Source organism: Cryphonectria parasitica, assembly GCF_011745365.1.
Source record: "Cryphonectria parasitica EP155 unplaced genomic scaffold M406scaffold_2, whole genome shotgun sequence".
NCBI lineage: Eukaryota > Fungi > Ascomycota > Sordariomycetes > Diaporthales > Cryphonectriaceae > Cryphonectria > Cryphonectria parasitica.
Window position 1 is genome coordinate 137,781 of NW_024468910.1, and position 19,103 is coordinate 156,883.

At 48.6% G+C, this 19,103-nt stretch overlaps 4 protein-coding genes across 4 annotated transcripts; 2 read left to right on the plus strand and 2 right to left on the minus strand.

The window, feature by feature from the left end:
* The first annotated feature begins 1,953 nt into the window (after window positions 1–1,953).
* Window positions 1,954–4,459, plus strand: M406DRAFT_109223 (uncharacterized protein). Its single transcript, XM_040915344.1, has 2 exons — window positions 1,954–2,123; window positions 2,178–4,459. The coding sequence occupies exons 1-2, from the start codon at window positions 1,976–1,978 to the stop codon at window positions 4,391–4,393; spliced, it is 2,364 nt and encodes a 787-aa protein (XP_040779181.1). The 5' UTR covers window positions 1,954–1,975; the 3' UTR covers window positions 4,394–4,459.
* A 3,400-nt stretch (window positions 4,460–7,859) lies between these two features.
* Window positions 7,860–9,453, plus strand: M406DRAFT_349697 (uncharacterized protein; the record flags this gene model as incomplete). The annotated part of the gene is made up of 1 exon (XM_040922490.1): window positions 7,860–9,453. The coding sequence occupies exon 1, from the start codon at window positions 7,879–7,881 to the stop codon at window positions 9,451–9,453; it is 1,575 nt and encodes a 524-aa protein (XP_040779182.1). The 5' UTR covers window positions 7,860–7,878.
* A 5,022-nt stretch (window positions 9,454–14,475) lies between these two features.
* Window positions 14,476–15,116, minus strand: M406DRAFT_320819 (uncharacterized protein). Its single transcript, XM_040919435.1, has one exon. It carries the CDS (start codon window positions 14,984–14,986, stop codon window positions 14,645–14,647), a length of 342 nt encoding a protein of 113 aa, XP_040779183.1. The 5' UTR covers window positions 14,987–15,116; the 3' UTR covers window positions 14,476–14,644.
* Window positions 15,117–16,982: 1,866 nt separating this feature from the next.
* M406DRAFT_326819 (SET domain-containing protein) lies at window positions 16,983–17,689 on the minus strand (the record flags this gene model as incomplete). The annotated part of the gene is made up of 2 exons (XM_040920136.1): window positions 16,983–17,463; window positions 17,661–17,689. 2 exons carry the CDS (start codon window positions 17,687–17,689, stop codon window positions 16,983–16,985), a joined length of 510 nt encoding a protein of 169 aa, XP_040779184.1.
* Between the last annotated feature and the right edge of the window lie 1,414 nt (window positions 17,690–19,103).

Consider the following 19,103-nt stretch of genomic DNA (forward strand, 5'->3'; position numbering starts at 1 on the left):
GGCAAGGCGACTGTAAAACGCGCCCACATAAGCTTAAACGCGTCTGCGGGGACCCCACAAAAGACCCACTTTTCTGGCACATCTGACCAGTTAGATGGGGGGTGTGTGAAAAATGGGGCATATTTAACCCTAACCCTCTGTTTTGGTCTCCTCATAAACCATCTCAGAGCCTGGTTTAGTTACTTAGATGATCTTCCTTTTGTATTAGATAGATTCAATCTCAACACTCATTCAGCCACTTCCACGTGCTCAGCTCATACGTTTCTCCTTATGAAGATACTGGTCTAGCTCCGCATCAGTGAGCGCTGCGAGTTCACAAGCCAGCGGCTTCAGTGCTGGTGTCATGATTCTGGGTCTGGTTTGCATAGCCATCTGGCGATTGTCGCGAAAGACGTGTTGTGTGGTGTGGGAGGGAAGAGTTGATGTGACAAATGTGGCAGTGTGGCTAATGACGTTCTAGCGGTGTGCGAAATTAACGCCTGAGATCTCGGGAATCAAAAGTAACCAGCAGAGACCAACCACGACCATGCGCTGATGCTGCACATCGTTTCGCAGGGATCCTTGACGCTGCTAAAATATACTTTTGGCCAGTCATATTAACGCCGGCATAGACGCGGGTACCGGCAATTTTGTACCAAGCTTCCCTTACTTTACCTAGCGTGCACACAAACTTGCATTTCATCCCTTACTGGGCAGTGGGGGCAACACAAAGTTACTAGGAAAACGGGTCTCGTGAAGTGTCGCTGCGCCTGCAATGCATCTTGGTAACAGGGATCCAGGTTGCATATCCATCGTCAGAGCACCAGATGGCGGGACCCAGGTCACTTCGGAAGTATAACTTACTGTGGGACCCCTACCCGCCGGACACCTAAATAGAAAACATCCCATATAAATGCTACGAATTCGCACCACCACAATTAATTCAATTAAAGCTATAAAATAACAAGCCATATATCTTTAGAACGCCCTGAATCTGCTCAATCTAAATATCTAGCTAGCATACGGCTAGCCCTACCAGAAGATGTACAAACTGGTACTGAATCCTCATCTGCAATTTCACCGGACTCCTCATCACTATCCTCTTCAATATCTTCGTCTTCAATCTCCACAACGCCCTCAGCAGGCAAATCCTCCTCTTCAAGGGATGAGGCAGCCTCTTTTCCACCCGCAACCGCCTCGGAAATAGTCATAAATCGTTTGTTAGGATTGGGGATCTTCTTGCGCTTGCGGGTCTTGAAAATGGCCTCGTTCTCGGCTGTAATGATGCACTGCAATATCCGAAGATTCTGAAGTACACAAAGGGGTTTATGCTAACAAGAGCGGTGTCGAAGTGTCAATCCCTGAATACGGAAATATAGCTGAACAAAACTGTGTGAGTGCTTTACTGCTTTTGGGGCTATTCAAGTATATGACAAATGAATACTTAGATTGACGACTGAAGAGCCATGTCTAGTAGTCTATCTAATGGTGTGGCAGTGGCCATAGGGGCCTCAAGTGAATGAGGCTTGGCTGGCCACCCTGACTCACTGGCCTGGGCCATTCAATGGAAGGGCAGTGAGTCGCCAGGTACGCTAGCCTAGTTGGGACTAGTGCCAATTGCTGGCTCTATAGAAAGGCAATTGGCAAGCGTGCCTTGAGATAGATTAATTGAAGAATCATCTTCCCTTCTACCATTTGTACAGCCCCTAGAGTGCCTTCTACAAATGGTAATGAATGTGTTCTTATAGATCCAGCTCTTCGTCGTGGCTCACCTGGATCACTTGGTCTGGCTCACTTCTGACCTAGTGAGCTCACTTCGGGTTGGTGATCTCAACCCTAACCCTTGCTTACGTAATCCTTGTTGGTTGTCTCCTGACACCTTGGTTCCTTTGTTGACAGGGCTTGTTTCGTGACCGACAACCTCGACCTTAACCTCAACCTCGACTCAACCACATAGCCTCTTCCCTCCCAACTAACACCGTGGCTCCGCACATTCATGATGGCGGATCAATCTCAGTCAAAGATCATCGAAAGCAATCCTATTGGGAATGGCCTTGATGCCTTCCGCGCTTCATTCAGTTCGATCTGCGAAGGCGCGAGTGTCTCCTGCACTCCGGACGCGTTAGAGCAGCTTAGCCAAGATGGTACGAAAAGACATCCTACTACCGTTCCAGTACGCTCCTCTGACCATTATTCAGATCTCCAGAATGTCGTCCTCGATCTTCTATTCGCTCTACCCAACCTCCCCACGATTCGTTTCCTGCGATCAAAGACAGGCCATGGCACCCTTCGCAACGATCTCCTCAAACTGATCTCTGCTGTCAATTCCGACAACTTCGACTTCAACCGCATCAAGCCTCTCCTAAAGGCAGCCCTCGCCGATGATCCTGATGATGCGCTCATCTGGAACCAACTCTACAATGCCGTTACCGAATCCACCCCGCCTCCCCGACCGATAGCCTCTTCCTTGCAACAAACCCCATGGCTGCACAACACGAGCAGCTTCGCGAACTCCTCCGAGTATCGCGATGATGTGGACAGAGTCCTTAGGAATGAACTCGGCGCTTTGTACGTCGGGCTTCCTCAATTCCATGAGGCTTTTTTTGGACGGGTGGCAGGTCTTAAGACAGCATCCGAGGCTGTCTTTAAAAAGTGCACGGAAGGCAGCGAACCACTCTTCAGTAATGGGTGGAGCGGATGGCCGAGAGATGCAAATCAGAACGGTGTCTTGAGCTGGTTTGCGGAATTGAACGAGAAACTGGCGATATTAGCAGAAGAATGCAAGTTAGCCCCAACAAATCGACGAAGGCCACTGGCACAACCCAACAAGCCGATCCAGGGTTCTACAGCAGAACGCAAGTTGGACGTCGGCTTCGTGGACAACCCTAAGGCTGGGAAAGACTCTCGATGTCACTGGTCGCATATCCTCGTACCGGGCGAGTTGAAGAGCAATCCATCGGCTGACAAAGCATCAAAGGCATGGCTTGATCTTGGGACGTATGCGAGAGAAGTGCTTGCTGCTCAAGATACCCGTCGCTTCGTCTTGGGCTTTACCATTTGTGGATCTCTCATGAGGATATGGGAGTTTGACCGGCTTGGAGGGATTGCATCCGAACAATTCGATATCAACAAAGATGGGCTGCAGTTTGTATCCACAATCCTTGGGTTCCTCTGGATGAGCAAGGAGGAGCTTGGCTTCGACCCGACAATCATAACAGCAAATGATAAGCGATTCATTGAGATCAAGCGGAATGGTTCAACAGAGCGCCTTATCATTGATAAGGTGATGTTACGCGCACGTTGCATAGCTGGCCGGGCTACAACTTGCTGGAAAGCCCATCGCGAAGGACACCCACAGATACTGCTCGTTATCAAAGACTCATGGCAATACCCCGAGCGCGATGAGGAGGGCGAATTGTTACGCGAGGCAACTGATCAAGGCGTTATTAACGTGGCTCGATATTACTATCACGAGACAGTTCAAGTACACGGCATGGATGATGATATTCGAAGAAACGTTCGCAGAGGACTAGATGTTACCACAGCTACGAACTACCAGCCGGAACGCTCGATGCCGCCGCCGCCGAGTATAATCGCGTCTGGGGCTTTACGGAGGCGCAGCAGCAGCCGCGCTACTAGCAAAAAGCGACCATCCAGTCAGATTAGCGCCCCTCTGCCCCCCAGCAAGCGATCCCGTTCGGCATTTCCAACGAAGGCTGGCGGCGATGCACTATCAAACCGGGTGCATCGACGTATTATTCTTCGTGACTATGGAAAGCCTATCTACAAGGCAAGCTCCCGATCGGCCCTGCTTGCTGCGTTGGAAAGCTGCATTGAAGGACATGAGTCCTTGCGGCGCAAGGCCAGCTTCCTTCACAGAGATATCTCCATCAACAATCTCATGATTAACGAGGACGACAACAACCCCTCCTGGCCTTCGTTCTTGATTGATCTGGACCTCGCCATCAGAGAGCAACGAGAGGGCGCCTCTGGAGCCAAGAGCAAGACCGGCACGAGGGCATTCATGGCAATCGGGACGCTTCTGGGCGAGCAGCATTCTTTCATGCACGACCTCGAGTCATTCTTCTGGGTGCTCTTCTGGATATGCATCCACTATGATGCGAATGGTGAGGATATCGGGCCAACTGAGTTCGACAGTTGGAATTACGAGAGTGATAATAAGCTAGTTGGATCTAAGAAGGGTGTGATTTCCGATGAAGAGGATTTTCTCAAGATGGTGAAAGAGAACTTCACATCGTACTACCAGCCATTGATTCCATGGGTCAATAGGCTGCGCAGAGGGGTATTCCCAGGTGGTGAAAGACGGAAAAGACCGGAGCCTAAGCTCTATTCCTCAATGAAGAAGATACTTCAAGACGCACAGCAGGATGCTGAAGTTACAGCGGGCGGATAATGTACAGTATAGGTATTAATTATTGCCTAGGAGCAAGTTGATCTGATTATTCAGTCATTTTCTTCGTTTTCTTTTTCCTCGTCTCATTTGCGAGGATAGAGCTTCCTTCTGGTGACTTGACATTCGAGGCAAAAAACAAGCCAGCCAGGTGACGAAATCAACCATCGGCTGTGGCAATGCAGCAAGCAGGCCCTCAACCTGGTAGCTATGACGCCCCGCTCAACAGGCCCTGGCAGGGCCAACCTATACTACGCCATTGTTTACTCCGCACTTCCCTTAAGCACGAGGGGAAACCTGGCATGATTTAGTCAATCCTCTATGATCCGCACGTGAGGTTCTTGTTCACTGAAGTACAGGGGATATCATTCTACTAGCAGAATCGTATTGACTTTTGGTAGCGACTTCCGTACCTCATGTGCATTTTCCCACAGCTGTGCTTTTCCACATCTGTGCTTCGTGTGTTAGCCAGGACGGATAATAAGAGAAGAAAAAGTGCTCTTGACCGAAATAGGAAATGAGCACAGAAAGATGCTCCGAAGTATCCAGATGGCTGGGCCGTCGCGAAGCAGGTGTTTAGCAGACGCAGTTTAGTGGGTCGTTAGAGTAACAAGCTTCGTATCTTCACGCAGCTAGGTGGTCGGTCAGTAATTAGCACCCCCATTTTAGAACACCCTTCCCGTTCAGCCGGGGGCACAAAAATGTGCTCCAACATAGGACCATTTTGAGCCATTTGCAGGATTATAGACAGACTTCAGGAGACGGCAACTGCCAGTCGAGAGCAAGTCAACTAGCCGCGGATGGGGTCTTGTAATGATGCACTGCAATATCCGAAGATCCTGAAGTACACAAAGAGTTTATGCTAACAAGAGCGGTATCAAAGTAATAACCAATCGAATACAGAAATATAACTGAGTAATCTGTACAAGTGCTTTCATTCGCCTTTGGGGCTATTCAAGTGTATAACAAATGAATACTTAGATTGATGACTGAAGAGCTATATTCTGGTAGTCTATCTAATGATAATGAATATATTCTTATATATCCAGCTCTTCATCGTGGCTCTGTGGATCTGGTGGCAGATTCATAGATCCATGGTATAAGGATCTGAGGCTCTGAGAGCAGACTTACAGATCCTCCCTCTATTACAACTCTAACCCTGGATTATATAATACTGCCTGTTGTCCGACGTTGGGTCGTGACACCTGGTCCCTTGTTGGCGGGGCCTGTTTCGTGACCTGCATGTTGGATGGGTCATAACATCATCTCCCTCCTATCAGTCGTTGTTCTCAACGATCTTTCGTAAGTTTCCTGGCAAGTTCTTCGTGCGTTGGGTCATGCTTTCCTAATCGAGATGTCGAACAGAGTTGCAAAACCTAAATCCGCGAATCCTCATTCCAATAAGAAGAAACAGAAAAACTTCCTTCTTCAATCCATTATTTCCAACAGTTTCGACATGCATCCTTGTTCTTATTGCAATGATCGTAGCCTAGCATCATGCATTGTTTCTCCCAAGAACTCTTCTCGTTGTTCCGAGTGCATCGCTTAAGATTGTGCACGGTACGACATTCTGAAGCTGACTAATGCTGCTGAACTTCTTCTCATCTCTATACAACATCGGAAGTTGGAGAATGAGATCAAGGAGTTGGAGTTGAAGTTAACTCGGTTGCATTAGCAGAAAAAGATGTAGCGCAAGAGGATGTCCAAAGCTATCCGTCGAGGTCTTCATAACCTTAAGAAGCTCGAGAAGGAGAAGGCTGAGGAAGCTGAAGCTGAGCGGGTTCGTGCTGCTGCTGAGGTGCAAGCTGTAGTAGCTGAGGGGTCTGCTGTTGCTGGTGCAGATTCTTTCTTTGAGGGGTTTGATTGGAATTCCGTGGATGTGGGAAATGGCGTGGTAGACTGGTTTGGATTTTTGGAGAGTGAGGCTTCTGGGGCCTCTGGGCTTCGGTCCGGGGCGGAGCGATCATCCTAGGCGCTGGATTTTCTTTTTTTTTTTCAGAATGAAGGCTTCGAGCTGCTGGTAAGCAATTCAGCTATCTATTTCAACAAGAACACGAAGATGATTGTAGCCTCGTTTGTTAACAACTTTCTGATTGCTCTACAGCCAGACCAGCAAGCACTGAGCGAACAGCTTATCGAGAGGCTGTCCGAGAGGCTCGAAGTTACTGATCTAGGCCTAGCTGAATGGTTTGTAGGCGTGAAGATCAATCAACAGCCCAACAGCAATATAATCATCTGCCAGAATGCATATATCGCTAGAATGCTTGCTGAATGAAGCCAGGGCGAATGCAAGCTAGCGATCACCCCTGTAGCCATGGGCGCTATAGCTGAGGCCGTACGCAACACCAAGGAGGCCTCGACTGAGGACTGTAAGCGCTACCAACAGATCGTCGGGTCAGTTATCTACCCGTTGTGCATCACGAGGATCGACACTGCCTTTACAGCGAGTATATGGGCCAGGTTTATGTTAAACCCCTCGCAAGCCCATGAGAAAGCTGTGAAGAGGATTCTGCACTACTACCAAGGAATCAAGAACTGTGGCATTCAGTACAAGGCTGGCTGCTTGATTCTTGAAGGCTATTGCAACGCCTCATACAACGACGATCGAGATGCCAGCAAGTCCACGATCGCATTCATCTTCACTCTGGCAGGAGGACTTATCTTGTAGGCCTCCAAGCTGATAACCTCGATCTCTCAATCAACAGCCGAATCTGAATACTATGCTGCGAATGCTGCTATACGGGAAGCAGCATGGCTCCGAGAGTTCCTCGTCGAAATAGATCAAGGCAACCTGGTGAACCAAGCGATCCCAATCTATACGGATAACCAGGCTACCCTCAAGATCATCGAGAAGTTGGAAACTACAAATAGGACTAAGTACATCAGGGCATGCTACCACTACGTTCGTGAAGAGGTGGCACAAGGGAACGTGAAGTTCTACTATGTGCTCTCTGAGGAGAACATCGCGGATGCCCTCACCAAGCCGCTGGAGCCTGGCTAATACCAGAGGCTTCTCAAAATGGCTGGGATGGAGAACCTTGAAGAGAACGCCAGCCAGCATCACGATGATGCTGGCTGCGAGGGAGTGTCGGAATAAAGGCATTGGTCTCATGTGGGTGAAAGGGCCTTTCAGGCCCCTGACACCAGGGCCCTTTCACTAGGTTTCGAGCTAGCCGGCCCTTTGTTGTACTTTTCCTATAGAAACGGGTGCACCAGTACCTCTGGCTCCAGGATAGTTTGAACCAATGACCTAGCTTTTCACCCATCCTTCACTCCTATGAATTCACTGCCCCACATTTGACAAATTTACTGCCTCAGTTTGTCTGCTGCTGAACCGGAACTAACCGCTTCCCCACCTACAGTGAAGCACGAGCCACACTCCCCTTACAGCACTTCGCTGTTCAGCGCTCTTTCGCATCCTATCTCCACGAAGCCCTGCCTTCGCAAAGCTCTCTCGTCCTACTCATAACGCCCTATCACTCATCATTATGGACAAGCCTCTAGATTGGGACTCGTTTATCTTCCGTCCTGTCGATTTTGATGATTATTTCGATCAATATCCTGAGCGTTTAAAAGCATTTCACAAGTTCATGCCGCATGACATAAGCCCTACTCTCATCTTCACTACCCTTCCCAGACAGTTCAATACCATTATGATACCACTGCAGAATGAGGATGCTTTCTTTTTCGATATACTCGATGTCGGCCGGATATCTGAGGATGGAGATGACTTTTTCCGCCGGCTCGGGGAGCGGCGGGAGAAGAGGCTGAAAGAGCTGCACAAGCTCTGGAAGGAAGCGCTGGACCCCTCCAAAGCATACAGGAAACTCCGCAACGATAAGGATATGCAGTTTTTTAGTGATATTACTCAGATCTACTTTCAGAAGTCCTTCGATTCATATGCTGCATTTTTTGCAACGCTTATGCTACGATCAAAGGATATTAGCATCTTCCGCCAACCTGCTACATCGCGCCCGACTGCAGCCAGCGCTGCCGCCCGACCCCAAGAAGCAAGATCATCTCCTTCGGCATACTCGAGGTCTGAAGGAGGCGACCTGGCAAGCCAGGAAGCCTGGCCGCCATTCGAGTCAACAGATGAGGAATGGCATCCGAGAGACGAAAGAGGCGACCCAGCAAGCCAGGAAGCCTGGCCACCGTACGAGTCAACAGATGAGGAATGCCATCCGAGAAACGAAAGAAGCAACCCGGCAAGCCAGGAAGCCTGGCCACCGTACGAGTCAACAGATGAGGAATGCCATCTGAGAGACGAAGGAAGCTCAGAACGAAGCGGATCGCCCCCTCGAAGCGAATCGCCCCCTCGAAGCGAATCGCTCCCTTCTAGATACGCAACACCACCCGAATACCGAACCAGCTCGCCTGCGCCAACAGATACGCTATATCCCCCTGCGAGGCAGGCTCGGAATGGGGGAGAGAAGAGCTGGGAGAGGGCTGATATTCCTGTGGCAGGCAAGAAGAAGGCGAGAACAGCAGCATCCCGCCCGTCGCCAGGCTGTGTGCTGAAGAAGCCGAGGAAGAAAAAGAAGCAGAACCCGGCCAGAGACCGCAACCATGCCCAGCCTGCTGCCGGCAGCAGACTGCAACAGACAAAGCATGAGCAAGCCCTTGAAAAGATGCTCCAAGGGCTGGCGGGCAACGAGCGAACAGAGAGCCTACCGCCCGGCCATCCAGCAGATAGAGTTGGAGAGCTTTCTTCATCATCCCCTCCCCCCTCAGCCCTACAGCACAAGCAGCAGCAGCAGCAGCAGCAGCAGCTGCCGAAGAGAGGGTCTCGTCACAGAGCTGAGCAGCTTTCACAACCAGCATGCACAGCACTTGATGGAGTTCGTGAAGCTAAGATAGCCAAGGCTCGTCAAAAACATAAGCCCCGGAAACCCGAAGCTTCCGCCCAGCTGTTCTCTGCTGCCCAACAAGCGCCGTCTGGCCCGGAGCCTCCTGTTCCTCCCCCAGACATCCTATCAACAGCATCTGTACGCAGGAGCCGACGGCTGAAGGAGAAGGCGCAGAGCAGAGCAGCTGCAGGTCTCGATGCCAGGGACAGGTGATGAGCGCGCCCCAGCGGGCAGCGGGCAGCCTGACAAGCGCGGAGCCTGGAGAACACTCAGTAGCAACTCAGGACTTGTGAACATGTGGAGAGAGAGAGGGTAAGAGGGTAGGTATCTCCTGCTAGTGAGCAGTCCTAGAGCATCATCACCACAGCTCCGAGCATTCTTTCAGGCATGGTTGTTATCCTGGCAGGGCTGGGTGCAGCAGCGTAGTCTGGTTGATAAGCTCTGTGGGGTTTTGGCAGGCAGGCATGGTCGTCATCCCGGAAGGGCTGGGTGTAGCAGCGCTGTCTGGCAAGGCTGCACCCTGAGGTTCTCTTCAGCATAGCAGCTTACTATCACATGAAGGCAAGAACAGGAAGCTGGTTTGGATGCTAGCAGGCATGCTATTATGACTGCAATATATATAAGATACAAGTACAATTGATTTGAGCTTCTGCTGCTTGGATGATCATCTCATATTCCTTGGACTTTGAGGATAATCTGGTATTTTATAGCAACAAGGTCTACCTCATGACTTTTGGCTGAAATCACAACCTTTTATCTTGGGCTATAAAGCAAATTCTTATACTTAATCGGCCCATGCATGTTTCTACATTTCAGGCCTTGATATTCCAATGAGAATGACCTATACATATAACTTCTCCTAGTTCTTTGGGCCTCAGTAAGCTTTATATATTTCAACTCCAGATCTTGCACGGTCTGGCCATCCATACCAAGATCAGCTTGTTGCTACAATATATGCAATAGATAATGGCAGCTCACCTTGGGTAGTCCCTTCATTGTTCGTATATTGAACCCCTTACTGGCCGCAGCTGATACGGCGATAAGAGCCTTGTTCTTGCTGGCCGGCTGGCAGGACTCCTTTATCCTGTCGGCCAGCTGAGCACTCTCTGACATTATCTCGCTAGAGTTTAGGATCGGGAGCTCGAGCTTCAGCCAGAGCATTTTATCCCGAACCAGAAATATGTACGTAAGTAGCTAATAGCGGCGCTGATCGATAGATTAAAGAAGATAATTGTATAGCGCTTATCAATACTGTCGAGCGGCTCTATCTTAGGGTTCCGTCTCAAGATTATTTTGTAAATCAGCAACTTGATAGTGGTAAGCTTAGCGCACAACATCTCGGCAAGGGCCGCAGCAACAGTCTCTCTCCTCAGGAGATCTCTCTGCACCATAGCTGAGACTTTCTGGTAGTCTCCAGGTAGCTTAAAGTTGTTGTTGGGCTGTCTTGTATAACGAGCAGGTACGGGTGTATGAAAGACCGCTGGAGAACTATGAAGTTGTTGTCCCCGGGTTCACGTTGCTGCCACTGCACAGCACTTCTATAATAGTCTGCTTCGCCAGCGCAATTCCCTTCCTGCCCTCCTTTACCCAATCCGACATTTTCTGCTGAAGAGTTGCCGAATCAACAAACTTGTTCAAAGATATATTATCTCAGTAAGCCGCTTATTCGGTTTCGTTACATATTAGTATCTATGCTTGCATTTCAGGAATTCTCCTTGCCAGTGATTTCATACAAATATTTCGGTTCATACAGCTTATATACCAATTCAAAACTTTATACAGTTTATAACTGTAATTCGCGCTATTATTACATTTAATGATTTGGTGGACTAATTTGATGCAATGATTTGATGCAATGACTTGGTGCAATGATTTGGTGTAATGATTTGATGCAATAATCTGGTCCAATGATTTGATGCAATGATTTGGTGTAATGATTTGGTGTAATGATTTGATATAATGATCATCATAAGGTGATGTGAGCTTTGAAGTAACTCAGGCTGAGCTGCATAGTGGAATTATCTCTGCTCTTAAATTCTATTTCTTTCAATAGCCAAAAAAATCACGCCGCTATATAAAAGCATAGATGCAGCTCATTTCCATCCGATAGGCTTCGCAATGCATGAAATTTCGTCATCCAAGAAGACTCCAAGGCCTCGCCAATGGTCTCGATCGCCATCGGCAACTTTGCGAAGACCTGCTATACGAGTGCTGATTCGTAAGCTGGCATCCAATTGATTGGATTGTCTTAAAGAATTTACCAAAAAAAAAAAAAAAAAAAAAAAAAAAAAAAAAAAAAAAAAAAGAGCTTTTTATGTGTGATATTGCTATGTTTGGTTGTCGATAATATCACACAAGCTTTAAAGCTTGGGTGACAATAGCACAAATTGTTTCAAGATGTAATGTGTTAGTTGTTTCAGATTTGGTTTATACAATCTGATATTGCATTCTAATACGTTAGATACTTTGTTGTCAGTATCAGATTACTGCATTTTCTATTATCAAACTCCTTGACTGAAAGCGCTTAATTCTTTCTTTGCTGGCTTTGGAGTATTTATTAACTCAAAGCACACTTTTGTAGCTGCTAGTTTTGGAAACAAAATTTCATCTGCAGTCTTTGGTAATTATTGACGTTTGTTGAAGATAAATTTGCATTCTTCCTTATATATATATCGAAAATATTGTTTTCGCATTCATTCTCAAGCAACACCACATCAAGTTTGCGCCAGCTACGGATACTTCGACGAATGTAAAGGATTGTGCTTTTGCTAAACTTTTACTTATCAAACTGCATTTCCATTTCAGCACAAGTGAATAAAACCATCTTATATGTCTCCTTGAACCCATACTGTTTTCGACATATCTTTGTCTCAAACAGTTGGTATGATAAGAACTGTCTTTATTATTCTTCATGCTATCGAGAACAGATTGCTTTTGGTATTGTAAGTGATCCAGTTCTTAGAACTTGCAATTCGTCGTGCCAACCAAAGCACTCGCTTGATGCGATGCGCTGTTGTAGCTTGTGTCTCCTTAAAACGCTCTTTTAGGTCGATATTAGTTGGAAACCAATCTTCAGGGAAAAGATGTTCGGCCCAAAAAAAAACCCCGTAGCATCCAATCCTCCGGAAGGCAAATGCTATTAAAGACGCTTAATTTTGATTCAGCTTGATAATGAGTTGCATCATCTGTAGATAAATGTTGTGTCGAGTTACCCTTAGGCTCATCGAGGAAGCGAAATTTCTGTTTAGTGGAAGCAATTAGATATTAAACCCTTAAAATCTAACCCATTTATGCATACCGAGGAGAGTATATTCAATAACTTTACAAGCTCAGTCCACTCAAGATGACTCCCTAGACTCATAATCTCTTCTCGCGAAGAACAGGGAGATAATGATGAATCCAAGAATCCCATAAAAGTCAATCGCCCATTCACGAAAGGCAGTATCCAGAAATCAGAGCAGCTGAAGTGGATAATGTCTGTCGCTGTCGTGAAACTTATGAGCTGCGATCTCCATAATTTATCGTCCCTATCGGAGGTCTTCGCTGCTGCTGCAGCTTTTGGCGCAGGATTTATTGTATCGTAAAGTGCGTTGTTGGCAAGACAAGCGACTATTTTCGTCTCGAATTAGTAAATCTTAAAGGTATCCGGAGATAAGAGGTCTGACTTAAGGCTCCAAACCAACAGTAATTATACTGCTGTTTTCCGATGTGCAAAGCTAAGCCACTGATGGAGACTTGGCAATATCGCTGAAAATTCCTCAACTCCCATGCTTCTGAACACCGCCGAGCAAAATGATGGGCAAAGGCAGCTATAACAGACCATGGAGCGAACTGCCTTCGCTTTCGAGAAGTCTTGTAGATGTTGCGCAAGACGTTAATAATGAGTAAAACATCATCCTCGTATCTGTTCAAATTAGGGTTCCGTAGCAAAAGCGGCCTTCGACAAATAGAAGAAAGACATTGCCATATCCAACGGTGTGTCCATTGAGCAGAGCTTTGCTTTGAGGTAATAAATTGACCCGTTTGTAGAATCGCAATCCTCAACTTTCGTAAGTTTCAGGTAACTAATACCTGCCAAATTATAACAACCAGGATCACTCGAATTCTCTTCTTGATCGTGCGCAACACGGAATCTAAATGTTGAATTAGCGAGTAGGAACAAAGTGTAAGGGATGAAGTATTAACCTCAAAAAAGCTGTAAAGCCCATCCATTCATTCCAATCCCGATGAAATTCAGTCGCTACTTGGTAGAGCTCATTGACTCTAAGCATGCATCCCTGAAGGAAGCATTTCAGTTTCGAGATACTGGGTTCGTCTTCGATGTGAGCAACATAGTCCTCGACAGCTTTTTAAAATATTGTTCGAGATCCTTCCCTGATTTGTCAGATCGTGAAAGGAGAAACGCAACCTCGAATGCAGACATCAGAGCCTCAAACGAATCGCATAGTTCTTCGACAAGATTTTGATTAAGATGCCGTGCCTTTCTTTTGCCATTGATTTCCGGCCAATCTTTCTCGATCTCATCTGCGAGTTCACGAAATCTTGAATTTTCCTTGACAATGCAATCATCCTTTCGTTGAATGACAAATTTGTGATCCCTGCCGTCGAGTTGTAGGAGGTCCTGCATTTTGACCGCGATACCCGGTTGGTCCTCTGTTGAGCATAGCCAGTCTGGCTGAATGCCTTCACAAAATACTCTCTCCCATTCTGCTGGAAGGTAGAATGCTCTTTCGATTTCTCGACTGGCGTTTCGGGCAACTGCGCTTCTGGCCATTCTTGATGGAGAGCGAAGGAAAATACTCGGTATTGGGGTTTCAACGAAGATGGCTAAATTGGTGAAGCATAACAATACTAATCCAGCTGAATCTTTCTGTCTTAGGTATAGGAATCCCGTGGCTTGATAGTCAACATTATTCAAGATTCGGGTTAAAGCTAGGTTATAGTCCTGTGTAAATGTAAGCAAGGGTGGCTCGTCGACCGCCTCAGGGGATGGTAAGCTACTGCGGGCGAGATTACAATCACGTTGTAGCGGAAAATGCGGTAAATCTCGTTTTAGGCAACTGCTAAGGCTCTCCTAGTAATGACGCGCGAGAGTGTAAGGATCGGCGTGACAGGGGATAGAATAATCAGGCGCTAGCTTTGGCTCAAGAACATCGACACTAGACCCTTAACAATAGCAGTGAATTCTTCAGACCAATGACATCTGGGTTGGTATGTGCATATCCACGATAATTTATAATACAATACAGTCCTTGTTATTTGCACCAGCCCCTTCCTGTCTTTCAGCCAGTATGGCTGTTGATCTCTGGTTCTTCATCAAGGCACCCATCGGTGCCGACAGTAAAAGGGAACTCACCAACCACCTGAAAGGGCTTCAGCAAGGCAAATGCCTCAGATATGTCTTCTACCAGAAGGGATGGTCGGGGAATGATAAGGAAGCTCTCAGCGGCGCATCATCAAAGGTAATAGCAATGCTCGCCTCGCTTATCTGCCGCATTATACCGTCCTCCATCTGAGCCATATCTAAATCCCGTGCTTCCTGCTCAGCATCTAGCCCGCTGGTCAGCTCCCCTCGAAGCTCATCCAACTGGGAAATGACCTCTTCTCGCAGCTCGGCGAGGGATTGCTTGATCTGACCCGTCAAGTCGTCCCGAAGCACAGCAACAGAGGCATCGAGCTCGAGGCCGGTCAGGCTATGCCCTTCCCAAGTCGCTTTCGCAGAAACCTTTTTTATGTCCAAATCCATCGGCCGCGGCCATGTCGGTTCGATATCAGCATGAGGAAGACAAGAGCTTTCCGTCGAGGAACTCGCTCCCGAAGAGGCAGAGGAGCAGTTATCCACAATGTCTTGCAACGGCGGCAGCTGAGGCAGGCACTGGTCTTGTCGCAAAAGAGAGTCTCGACTGATTGGTCTCAGCATCTCTAGAACGTTGTCAGGGCTCTCACGAGGATCATGGGAAGAACGAGGTGTGTTTGGCTGCGTCGAGGAACCGGCACCGATATCGGCCAGTAGTGATGGCGATAACAATGCCGCTGGGCTGCCCGGGTCCGGCATGTTGATGCGAGTCGAGCTGAGCTGAAGAAAACGGGACACTGCGATTTCAGCTGTTCTGGGAGAAGTCAGTAAAGCGGCACATTCAAGAGAGACAGAGCATGACTGGATACAGGATAGCTCTACTGCGGCAAGCCGTCTTTGGTTCAAGATGGAGGAGAAAAAAAGAGAGAGAAAAGAGCTGGAATAAACTATGCCCAGAAGATCCCACCCGCCCAGGCTTTCTTTTGGATATCTCGCGAGACGGAGCAGCCTTGACTCCGATTGTGTATATCGATCCGGTGGCAATAGGGATGGTAGGGCCGATGAAAATAAGACAGACAAAAGGAATGAAAACGAGAGGGCGTCAACGCCTGCTGCCCTATGTAGCAATGCAAGATCCAGTTTCACTTGAGAGAACACATCCAGGGTCTTTCGGCGGCCGTAGGCGCTCGAGTAGAAGCCTGTCTAAAGTGATGTGGTTGTGATCACCGGCTGCAGCCGGAACATAGAGCAGGGAAAGGTCGTTGTATGCCCAAAATATTGTGAACGATGTCTGGATATAGTTGAAATGAAAGAAAGAAGACAGACCTAGAAGTACGAAAGGGGCGGAACAAAAGGACGAAATGGCGTGACAGCATGTGATCGTGCAATCCCAGCTGGAAATTTATTAGCGCGAGCGCATCATGCCCCCCGCTTAATCTCTGGGTACCATGGTCAGGGATTTGTGGGACCGCGCACGGATCCCCAAAGTTCGTGGCGCACGTATTTGCGGATCCCCGGACAGTGGATACTGTAGACCATGCGGCGTTTTCCCAATGCGTCCTTCTCAAGAGAGATCCTCAATGTGGACTTAAACCCCGCCTATCCATGGTGGGGTCTTCAAACAGCGGTATGGAGACCGAGTCGCCAGGGTTACGCTGCTGATCAGTGGTTTTGTCTTCGGGTTCGGGGTTGTTGTGCTTTAAGGTATCGATGGCGGAGGAGGAGGAGTCGTTGCCGTCGTTGCCGTCGTTGCCGTCTTCGACTGTCAGAAGTATATGTTGTGAGCAGTCCGGTTCAATCATCATAATAGAATACCGATTCACCGAAGTTGCACTAGGCATTGTTTATCCTATGCACCCTAGTGAGAACTAGCTGCGCCCTTCTGGAAAACGCCTTTTCGGAAAAACGCTTCGTGCAGGGGGGCATCTTAACGCATTGTCATTGGTCACCCAATATCTTAACGCGCTGTCATTGGTCACCCAATACACGTCGCGTTGGTGCCTAACTGATCAGGGATTAGGGGTCAGGCCATACGCGCCCATAAGTCAACGTCGCAGATGGGGGGGTGAAGTCAGCACTGCATGTGCAAAAGCCTCATGTATATAGCTGATTACTGCGCCTTGCTGCGGCCCGGCGATCTACAAAGTGGTGGTCACGGAGCCGCAGTTTGACTCGGCGAAGTATTGTTATCTACAGCTTTAAAGAAAAAAAAGAAAAAAGAAATATATACCGCATCTGCCAGAAACCTTCTCCCTAATCAACGCCATGTATAACAGGGGATGCCACGCAAAACAATAGGATGACGGGATAGGGAGGCTGGGGGCCACCTGGGTAAGGCACGGACCGACTTATGCATGAGTCATATTAGTACATTAGCTACATGGTGCTCTTTTCCCGTTTCGGTCCCGGCTTGTTCAGAGCCCCTGTAGTTCAGGGCCCCTCTAGTTCAGGGCCCCTCTAGTTCAGGGCCCCATAGCAGACCGCAGCAGTTGTCGCTCCCGCACAAACACGCTTCGCCCTTTTTTGATTGTTGTGGCGGCGCCTTCGGCTCCTCCATCCCAGCCTGGGTGCAATCGTGGTACCTGATGGTCAGCTCCGTATCAGCCTTCACGGGCATGACAGTGAACACGGCGACGTGCACCTTGCCGTCGGCCCCCTCCCACTCCTCCCACCCGCAGTTCGGCTCGCCGCACGTGTGGTTGACGTAGCGCGCCTGCGAATTCACGTGCGTCGCGTCCAGCTCGCGTCCGTTGCTGAGGGCCATGCGGAAATGCGAGCTGCTCCAGTCCCCGTCCGAATCCCGCATGTCGCGCACCACGCCCTTGATCTCCCCAACGAAGATATCTTGCGGTAGATCCTCGTCGGTGCGTAGGCCGCGTCCGCGACGCGTGTAGGTTTTGAAGACGGTGAGCTTGCGCTTTGGTGGCCTGGTGAATAGCCGATTTTGGCACCAAGAGCGACCGCAGTTGTCGTGATCGCATTCAACACGCGTCCTGCGGTTCACGCACTCATTTTTGCTGCAGTCATCTTTGCAGCCCGTAGAGTCGCATCGGCCTGCGATGGAATATGTCCGTTTCGTGAGGGAGCGTCGGCTGCGCCGCAAAGGACTATGAGAGGCTAGGACTGCCTCTTGTTGTACCGCGCCGACGCCATAGTTGCGTGGGCTGCGCCGCAAAGGGCTCTGTTTACTCTCGACTGTCTTCAGTTGAGAGAGCTGTTTTAAGCGACGATTTTGAAATGACGACGGTACTGTGCAGGCTGGAACTGCCTCCTGTTTGATCGCGATGTCACCATGGTCGAGGCGCCCCAAATGCTTCAGACCAAAAAGCTCTTGTATGTGTTGAAAGAACAGGGCCAATGTCACAAAAATTTCGACAATGACCAGAAGCTTAGGGCGGTCCTGTGGTGAAGGCTCTGGTATGCTGGTGCAGGCTGGGTCTACCTCTTGTTCGACTATTGTCGACGCGCAGATTATGGTGCCACCCCATGGTTCAGGCTCCGGTGAAGTTATTTCGTGTCGGCTGAGCCCCATAGCTGAAGTTGTGGTTGTTGGAGATGCTTCCGGCAGCTTTGATCTGGATCTTGAGACGGAAATGGGTGAACAGGAGTCTTGACTTGTTGGTCTTTGTTGAAAGCAAACCACAGACAGGCCGGACGCGGTCACGTCTTGACGCGTTCATGTTGGATTTAGCAAAACGGCTGTGCAGCACGCCACAACTCCACAGCACGTGTTTATATGTCAAACACGCCCCCTAAACACTGCTTTGGTAAGTGGGGATTCAATTCGAATGCTTGACCTTCGGAAGTTCTTTGGTGGCTTGTGTAATGCTTTCTAACAGAAATTTCAATAAAACTCAGTAACCGCAAGTTAACATAATATTTCACTTTACAACTCTTTCTTAGAGTCAACCGCGTTGGCCGTAGAGCCAATCGTACTGATAATGTGTTGGATTTAGCAAAACGGCTGCGCAGCACGCCACAACTCCACAGCACGTGTTTATATGTCCAACAGTTCATGTATTGCCCGATTGGGGATTCCTTTATGTAGTATAGCCAATGTTTTGCGATAGAATCATCATAGCCAGTAGACCAGCCATGACAAAGTATCCATTAATAGGCAACCGATGGCATATGCACACGATGTTGGAGCGTTCCTGAGACCACCGATTCGGAATGTCCGTTGTCCAGAAGGAATTATCCGCCGGGGGCCCTGACCAACACAGGCCCCTGTCACTCCCCTGTCACGCCACTGTCACCCTCCATGCAGCTACATAGCAACGCCTTGCTGATCAACCCGCCAAACAGATTCTCGAACATCTTTTTCCCGAACATCCGGCGCTCCTTATTTGCCGATTGACGCGTCGTGGCTTGACAATGAGTTCGCGTCCGTCGCCATATCAATGTTATCTAATTCCCGTCTTGAGCACTCGATCAACAACACCTAGAACCTGCCTTCGACTGTTCGACAAAGGATTTAGAGGGGGGAAGGATGATGCAAACACCGCCTAAGGAAAGGGGGGTGTGACAGATATTTCACCCAGGAAACAAGATTACACGTACTGTTACG